Raw genomic sequence first — 9,768 nt, 5'->3', positions numbered from 1 at the left:
ACTCAGAAGTATGTACTTTTTCCTCACAAAAAAAGTACATACTTTTAGGTCGTAGTATAAGTAGGCGAATTGAGACTCAGCCCCAGTTGCATAAACTCCCAACTCATGCAAGTCTGGAGAATCATGACTGTTAATGAAAAGGGAGGGATTATCGTTAATTAGCCAAAATCTGTAGAGTACAAAAACACCAAAGGGCAGCATCTCAACAGTGTGAATAGTTGTTGAACAGTGTGAATAGTTGTTGAACAATGGCAGGAAGTTGGTGTGCTGTTCAGTCGCTGACTCTTTGTGTTTGGGTCTGTGCTTTCAGTCATGCTGTTCCAAAGTGGAGTAATCTGCCACAAAATCCTCAACCTCTGATGTTCCAGCAAACTGACCAGCGGTTTCAACAGCAAGCTAGTCAACCGTTTCCTCTGTCAGTTCAACAGCAAGCTAGTCAACAGTTTTCTAAGCCAGTTCAACAGCAAGGTAGTCAACAATTTTTGAAGCCAGTTCAACAGCAAGGTAGTCAACAGTTTCCTCAGTCAGTTCAATGGCAAGCTAATCAACAGTTTCCTCAGTCAGTTAAACAGCAAGCTAGTCAGCAGTTTCCTCAGTCAGTTCAACAGCAAGCTAGTCAACAGTTTCCTCAGTCAGTTAAACAGCAAGCTAGTCAACAGTTTCCTCAGTCAGTTCTTCAACAAGCTAGTCAACAGTTTCCTCAGTCAGTTCAACAAGCTAGTCAACAATTTCCTCAGTCAGTTCAACAGCAAGCTAGTCAACAGTTTCCTCAGTCAGTTCAACAAGCTAGTCAACAGTTTCCTCAGCAGTTTCAGCCTAAGCAGTCAGTGGCGCAGGCAGAGCTGCTTGACAAATGTGCTGTAGCTGATTATGAGCAGATCCAATGTGGACCACCTGCTATCAGTGGTGCTGAATGTGCAGCTATCAACTGCTGCTTTAACGGACAACAGTGTTACTATGAGAAGGCAGGTAAGAGTGTTGAGTCAATGTAAAGGTGTTCATGTTAAACTGATCCTCAGCAATAACCTGCTCTTGTTCCAGTGACTGTCCAGTGTATAAGAGATGGTCAGTTTGTGGTAGTTGTGGCTAGAGATGTTACGCTGCCTCGTTTGAACCTGGATTCAGTCCGTCTCCTGGGTGGAAGTGATCCAGCTTGTAGTCCTGTGGGATCCACACCTTTCTTTGCTATATACCAGTTCCCTGTCACTGCATGTGGCACCAGCATGATGGTGAGTAGCTGCTTGTGGCTTTTGTTCTGCAAGGCTTAGAATGGACTGGATTCCAACAGTGTTTCTATTTGCAGGAGGACAGTGGATATGTGGTGTATGAAAACAGAATGACCTCCTTATATGAAGTGGGTATCGGACCACTTGGTTCCATCACAAGGGACAGCCATTTTGAGTAAGTGATCTATGCTTTATCAAATGCTAATCATTGATAAATGCTACAAGCTCACAGTTTGTTTTCCAGGCTTCTCTTCCAGTGTAGGTACTCTGGTACTTCAGTGGAAGCTCTGGTTGTGGAGGTCAACACCGTTCCTCCACCTCCACCAGTAGCTGCTCCTGGACCCCTCAGGGTGGAGCTTAGACTGGCAAATGGTCAATGTGTCACCAAAGGCTGTGCAGAAGGTAAATGTTTAACCTAAGTGTGCCTAAAGCTCCAGGTTTCAGCAGTTTCTGGTTAAACACTGTATTCTTCCTCAGGGGATGAGGCATACACTTCCTACTACAGTGATGCTGATTATCCGGTTACAAAAGTCCTGCGGGAGCCTGTGTATGTTGAGGTGCGTGTTTTGGAGAGGACCGACCCCAACATTGTCCTGATGCTGGGACATTGCTGGGTGACATCAACCCCCAGTCCACTTAGTCTACCCCAATGGGACATTCTGGTTGATGGGTGAGTAAGGCCATTCTTTATCCATCCAGTGTGTTGTAAGGTGTTTCTGACTGCCTCTTTGCCTTTCAGATGCCCTTACCAGGATGATCGTTACCTGACCAAATTGGTTCCAGTGGCTGGATCGTCTGGTCTTCAGTTCCCAACCCACTACAAGCGCTTTATTGTGAAGATGTTCACATTTGTTGATCCAGCATCACTGGCTCCTCTGCAGGAAACCGTATGCTCCGCAGCCTTACCTCAACCCTTAATATTAGTGTTTTTTATAGTGAATTCTATGGCTTAACCCTTTCCCCCTCTCTTAGATCTTCATCCACTGTAGTACAGCGGTGTGCCATCCCACTTCTGGCTCCTGTGAGCAAAGCTGCACTAGGAAAAGTGAGTGCTTTCTGTAAACCGACTTCAGGAACTGAGAATTTGGTATTTAAATGCTTCTTTTTTTTTTTTTTTTTACAGGAAGAGATAGGGCTGGGCGGTATGACGGTATATATCGTTACCGCGGTAGAAAATGTCAACGTAACAGATTTTTTTATTCCGTGATACCGCGACATGTAAATAAGTGGGCGTGGTTAACTCACGTGCAGCGTGCGTGAGACGGAGACACTGAGATTTGTCAAAGAAACATGGAAAAAGCAGATCAAGAGGATTCACAAAGGAATTACGTTTTCTAAAGGGTTGTTGTTAACGTGATATTTTCGGGGGGAAAGGCGCAGCAGTCAACTAGAGCAGTGCAGCACCCGTAGGCTACAGTTCAGAGGAGTGCACGATCGTAACGGGGAAAGCATGAAGCTCACTTGACAACAACAGTTCATATATCATTCTAAGTGTTTCTTATGTATTCTAGTTACTTTTTAAACACGAAAATCGCATTCAGCATGACATGCGAGCGGTTGCCGTGGTAATGAACAACCTGCTTGTTAAAGCGAATGTATAATCCTGTATCTGAGGCAAAATTACTAAATATGCAGCGCGAGTTATATGTTTCTAACTCCAAACAATTGTCCACTGAACCAGCTGATAAAATCTTCCTTTGATTCAATGCGTGATTACAACTTGTCACTCAAATTAACCGATCGCATTTTACTGATGCAAAAGACGCGCGCGTGCAGTGCACTACACGCACTGAGAGGGAGCGCGGTGTGTCGGTGTTCACCGGGCTATGGTAAAATAATGACGCATTTACAAGGTGTGTATAATTTACACTACTTGGTCAACACTAACAGTAGCTGCTGTTCGGTTTTCATACTGCTGTTCTCCTAGTCACTTATGAACTTGATGAACTTAACACTTCTGAAACTCTCTTGATTAAAGCTTTAGGTGACAGCTGCCAACCTATCACAAAAAGAGCAAAACAAGCTCTTTAAAACGCAGTATTTAGCAGACATTGCAAATAATGTACCGGGAAAACATTTAAACATAACTAGTATTTACTAATATCCTAACAAATTAAAAGGAAGTAACTAATTTATTATGAATAGAATAGTTCAATAAAAAATATTCAGATATTATAGACTGACTGATGAATTAAAGCAATAACATGAGATTGAAAAATTATTCAGCAACACTTTATTTAAAGTTTGAGTTGTATTTAATATCAATCAGTTGGGGGCAGTTCATCTAAAAGTTGATGAGTGTTTTGTTTACTATATTTAGCTATTAAAAACAGTTTACCAAATAAATAATTTACCAAAGAAAAGAAAGAGAAAATTCAAACAAAGCGAAGTACTTTTCATTGGTATTTGGGTTTATTTATTATACAAAGCCCTTTTTGTCGATTTTCGAGAATAACTATATAAATGTATAAGTTATAACTATATCGTGAAATATATCGTTACCGTGAAATAAAATTAGTCATACCGTGAAACAGAATTTTGGTCATACCGCCCACCCCTAGGAAGAGATACTCCCATCAAAACCATCTCTAGTGGGCAAACTGTGGTGTCTAGTGGAGAAGTTAAACTGGTCATGTGAATTTTGATTGAATAAATTGCATGAAACCAATAGTGTCTCTTTGGTACTGATTTTCAACTGGAGTTTGATCTTTCATTGTTCTCAGTTTTATTTATTGGGCCACACTTCTAAACTGTAGTTGAGTTTTTGCTATAGCGTTGTTTATTCTGACTGGGTGCTTGATTTGAACTAAACAAGCCACGGTTCTGCCCAAGCCATTTAACTGAACTACTTGCCAAGCTCCAGTTGCTAACCAGGGCCCATATGCTTCTGTATAGCTCAATATTTTATGTAGCAGGGTGCTTTTTTGCTATTCTGTTTAATTTTTCACCATTTATTTTTGCCAGCAAAAATATAAAGGTAATTGTGACTTTATTTTGCCCTTCTGATTTTCTCCCTGCCCTTCTGACATTAACCCTGCCCATGAGTTGATGTTCTCTTGATTTGTGCTCACATAAGTGCAAAAATTCTGAAATGTAAATTTCTCAAATGAGAATATCATCAGTTTAACATTGTGTGGCCCTACTTGTTTTTATGTGAAGGGCTTTTAAATCCCTTTATTGCAATGGTCTTATCCAGTTCCAGATGTCTTAAGTGGTGCTGATGAGCTCAATTGGCCCATGAGGAGCTGGAATGGACTTAGTGGAGAAGCCTGAGGTGGAGCTGGAGAGCTTGACCACTGGAGGAGGAAGGACTCTGGGCGGATAGTCCATATAGTCGGACAGGACCGGCAGAGAAGGAGAGATTTTGAGGGTGAAGAAAAGGGTGAGACATGGATCTGCAGACTACAAATCAATCAGACAGTAATCCGTTCCTGGCTCTGGGATGGACTGGGCCACAAGCACTGACTCCTGGATGGATCTGGCGGTAGGCTCTAGGGGACGGAAATGGTGACTGGCTCAGGGAGTCAGAGCCAGTCACCATTTCCGTCCCCTAGAGCCTACCGCCAGATCCATCCGGGAGTCCCGGAGCGGGATGGACAGGGTGGCTGGCTCTGGCTTGGGGTCCGTGGCTGGCACGGGGCAGACGTCCTTTTCCTCTTCTCCCTCCCTAACAGACGGTGAAGGGTGATAGCTGTAAAACTGGAAGAGAGGGCTACTCTCTGAGAGAACAAAGGAAATTAACATTTGAACTCACTCTCGTGAAGGTAGCATCACCATTCGAGATGCAACACTCACCTCAGAATAATCTTAATCTACATGTCTTTCCCACTTCCCCCACTCTCTCTCTTTCATGCTGAGATCACCTGAAATTCACCCAAAAATCGATATGGTTAGATGTGAATAATTATCATACAGTATTATACATGTTTGTTATCATTTGAAATGTCTCATTCCCAAAGTCGTAAACCAAAAGGTAATAAGTTATTAAGAGTTTTAGGGATAACTTGTACACAAGAGGGTGTGTCTTCCAGGCAAATGGCATTCTGTTCCCAAAAGGTGTAAACTCTGAATGCAAATTGCCATTGTTAGCAGATGTTTCCATGTGAAAGAAGTTTCTGTCTATATAATGAAATGCAGCAAAAGGCTCAGAGCGATTCATGCATTTCCTAGTGTCAAGGTTCGCATCTTCTCTCTTTATTCCAGAGCATTTGATGTTTTGTATCTATTATCTTTGAACTGATTATGAAACTGGCATTAAACATTTACCTGACATAATTGTAAACATTTGATTTTTATTCTAACGGATTGTGACATTATTTTCAGGAAAGAGTTAAAAAGAATAGTCAAACATTCGCTCACATTTAATGATGAACATATATCATTAAAACCTTTTCATTTATGGAGTCAGATGAAATAACGAGTTAATGCATATGAGAAAATGTATTTCATTTAATCAAAATACTTTGCCACGAGGAAAGACAGTAACACACAAAAACCTTCACCCACTGACCAGATGCCTCCAGGGACGGACTGACAATCTGTGCGTTCTGGAAAAGTCCAGAACGGCCGTCCAACCGAGGGCCGTCGGCAAAAAAAAAAAAAAAAAAAAAAAAGGTCTAATAAAGCAATACAGCCAACAGCAGGGGCACTAATATGATCACTTATGCTACGTGTAAAAAACAACAACTGAGAAAGAAGAGTCGGCCTATAGCCACTGACAGAAAGTTAGTTTTATAAGGCTGCACTTTTAAATTTGCTTACATTATATTTGAATAGCAGTGGCTCTGGTGCCTGTGAGTTGCCCGCTAAACACATTCTATAAATAGCCCCAACTTGCCGTCGGGGTTCCAGACTTCGAATAAATGGTATAATTTTGCGACCTTTTCAACTAAACGTTTCAATTTGAACTTTTGCCTCTACAAAATTACCCAACTCTCTTTGATTATACGCTGTCATTTGCGTTGCGTATGAGAAACATCAAATGGCAAACGCTCAAAAAGTGGAACAAAACTTGATCTGAGCAGCGCTAGAGCATTATCAGCTCGGCCCAAAAAACAGCGATCGCGGACAAAGCAGCTGTGCGGGCTGATCTCGATCACGCAAACATTAGGGCTATTACACAGAGCTGCGCGATCCACTGAGAAGCATTTCAATTCAGCGCAGAATTCTCTATCTCTATAAACCCACAAATTACTTTGTGATTTAAGGCCCTTTCACACCGGATGCGTAACGAAAAAGCGAAACAAAAAAGCGAATAATTCGTGTGCGAATAGTTCGCATCAAAACCATTCACATCAGCCGCGACGCGAATTTGCGACGTCTGTGACGTTCAGAGAGCTTCAACATTCCAAAACTTTCGCGCGAATCGCGCCGACAGCTGAGAAAACATGGACACTTCATCATCATCATCATCCAGTCATAGTCATAGCATCCAGTGAAGACAAGCTTTTCATTTTATTTAAAAGACAGAAAAGAAGGTTTTGGGTGCACCCAATCTTACAGAACAGAGAGTCTGAAGAGGAGTATGCTAATGTGCAGTTTTTTTGCGTCTTCAACTAAACATAGTGCGTTTTGTAATGCCACTACACTAAAAACTGTAGATATCACACAAAGAATGTATACTAAAAGCAGCCCTAAATAGTCTCACTACATTTTGTTTCGTGTTCAAAGTAAACACGGTCTCTGTCTCTATCTTTGACGATAATAGTGTTAGCTGTTTCTATCCCAAATGTAGTTTGGCCTGCTAGCCTACACAGCACAGGACTATACAACGACTAAAACTATCACACAACACACTCAATCGTGATAACCGAGTTGGTTGGCAATGCTACGCCACACATTGTCTTTCAAATCGTTGTCCTTGTATAGTAGTATATGATTGGCTGAAGCCTATTCTGTCGCCGCAAAAGTAAAAAAAAAATCGACATCGAAGCGAAAAAAATAAAAGTAGTTTTTTCGCCGCAGCGCATTCGCGTTCGGTGTGGAAGCACTCATTACACAAACAGCTGATCAAAAAATAAACCCATCGCGCGAATTATTCGTGCGTTAAAATCGCGTCCAGTGTGAAAGGGCCTTTAAGCTTGTAAAAAGCCAGATGAAACAGCGCTGATATTCTCAACATATTGACACAAAAACAAAACAAAAACAAAACAGGCGAAACATTGTTCCGAGAACAAACCAGCTAAGCACTTTTCACACCAAAACTTATGAATTAATGCCTAATGCAGTAATGTTTTGTTTAGAAGTTATGGCAGTTTATTTTTATTTTATTTTTCATTTATACTAAATGTTTGGGCTACTGTTTTTGATAACACATACAATAGGTTTATAGAAAATCAACAAAAAAATCTATAAATATTTTCATAATTTTTCAGGAATTGTTTTTTTTTTTAAACGCTTGTAAGTCTGAACCAGAATATCAAGATATTTTATTATTTCCCATATGATGGTGAAAAGTAAAAAAGCGTCACCATGTTATGTAGGCCTATCCGATTGTTAAGTCTGACGTCACGCGTGACGTTTAGCCTTTTCCGGGTCCAAGCGCTCCTCTCGTCCAGAAATAACAATGGTGGAACCTGTAAATTTATTTACGATCACGTCCTTCTTAGTGAGGCACCCTTGGCGGTCAAAAAGGGTTTAAATTCCTTTAACACCAACAGAGTGGTTAGTGAAGCTCATCACTCAGGTGGCATAATTAAGGGTAGAGTCCAGGCATCAATGAAAAAGAAGATTTACGAGGTTGAAGTGAGTTAGCTCGGGACACGGGACACAGCACTGCGGCATTGTAAAAACACTCAATAATAACCAAAACACTAGCGAAAGCGGTAGAGAGGACCTGGACTTTGGACCCGGAAAGAGTATTATCGGAGAGTGGTTACGTCACGACTTAACAACCGAATAATAAATATTGGAGTATAACAAATAAAAATTCCTTCTAGATTATTTTATCCCTTGAGGTAGCCCTCGCACACAAAAAGGTTGGAGACCCCTGGTATAGTAACTATGTTTTATAATTACAAGTTTGTGTAATTTGGGGCTTCTGTAGCCAGTGACATTTCATTATTTGTATTTTATGGCATTGTAAATTTTTTGTTTTTATTTGAAGGCTGAGGCTTCATTAATAAACACAACCCCAATAATCATCATTAGTTTTGAGATGTTGCTGTGAATACCTTGTCTGATAGGCTACAGTAGTGTGGCATACAGTAGATAGGCTACAGTAGTGTGACATCAGCACATCCTGGCTAGTGTCTGTCGCACACGGCTATAGGCGAATGGGATGATGGGCCTATTTGGGAGAAAGTCCAGGGGCTCGTTCTTCGTACGTCGCTAACTCAGTTAGCTGGATTTGATTGTTGACGATTTGGCATGATCTTGGATTGTTTGGTTCTTCGACGCTCATCCTGGACTTGCTGTCATAGCAACAGGTGCGCAAACTTGAACCTGCTCGGGAGCAGGCTTATTTCATGTAAACAGGATTAGATGGCAGCTTTATAAGCGGAGCTGATACGGGAAGTCCAGCGCAGCGCGATAGTGCACTTTCTGAGATTGATATTTTTTTCTCGTGACTCGTGAGATTGTCGTTTACATTATTAATTTGTTGGAAACGCACATTATTTTCGACTTGTCGGAGTCGGGCTTTAACTACAGCACAAACTGTTTGCATTGCCCTATGATTATTTGCGAGTGGCTCTTTCCTTTACACTATTGGAGATGCAGACAACTTGATGGAAAGTGCTGTCTGTCGTGTCATTCGGAGTTTACCTGGCGCTTTTAGGTTTAAAAAACAGTTTTAGGTTTTTAAGACCCAATGTTGTAAAGCAGTTTTTTTAAAGCAGTTTTTTTTTTTTTTTTTTGGCTATCATTTTTTATGAAGATCATGCAATCATGACCATGCCGATTACAGTATGTCACTCAGGCTTCACTAACGTGATTGGTACCATAGACTATAGGCTTCCATAGACTGCCATCAAGGCCTCAATGAAGGGGATTATGTGAACAGAAAGGGGGTTCACAATGTAAATGTGCAGCACAGTTACTATTGGGAGTCTTAATATTCCAGATTAATAATATTATATCAAATAAAAAAAGTCAGTTGACTAAAATCTTCCATATCACAAATGTGAAAGCAAAATGGCCAGGATCTGTGCATGACTTAAGAATTTTCAGAGATTCACATTTATGCACATTATTTGAAAGTGGTAAGAAAAGTTCCACAATTAAATATCAGCTCACTGTATTACATACACTTATGCTGATCCTAACAGAACTGCATTTCTTCATAGGTGATTATGACATGTTCCTGCCAGCAGACAGGTGTTTTATGACCCCATTCCCTGACCCAAACCAGTTACAATGCAGCTCTAGCCAGGACAAGGGCACACAATGAAATGAACTTTGGCTAACTAAAGGGAAGATTTCAGTGTCTGATAAGTCTGAGGGTTGCACACCTGACAGGGCCTGTGACATTGCTGCATGTGCCATATTACACAACATTGCCAAAAAAAAAACAAAAAAAAAAACCTTTTCATTATATGTTTAA

General features: G+C 40.9%; 1 protein-coding gene across 1 annotated transcript; it reads left to right on the top strand.

Moving 5' to 3' along the window:
• Positions 1-246: 246 nt before the first annotated feature.
• Positions 247-3,864, top strand: LOC309488834 (zona pellucida sperm-binding protein 4-like; the record flags this gene model as incomplete). Its single annotated transcript, XM_082157250.1, has 8 exons — positions 247-969; positions 1,042-1,229; positions 1,304-1,401; positions 1,471-1,628; positions 1,704-1,896; positions 1,966-2,113; positions 2,199-2,271; positions 3,788-3,864. Exons 1-8 carry the CDS (start codon positions 249-251, stop codon positions 3,862-3,864), a joined length of 1,656 nt encoding a protein of 551 aa, XP_082013376.1. The 5' UTR covers positions 247-248.
• Positions 3,865-9,768: the final 5,904 nt, after the last annotated feature.

Source organism: Leuciscus leuciscus (genome assembly GCF_965113295.1).
Source record: "Leuciscus leuciscus genome assembly, chromosome: 24".
Taxonomy (NCBI): Eukaryota; Metazoa; Chordata; class Actinopteri; order Cypriniformes; family Leuciscidae; genus Leuciscus; species Leuciscus leuciscus.
Note: the sequence above shows the minus strand (reverse complement) of the source record. Positions and strands in the feature narration are given on the sequence as shown.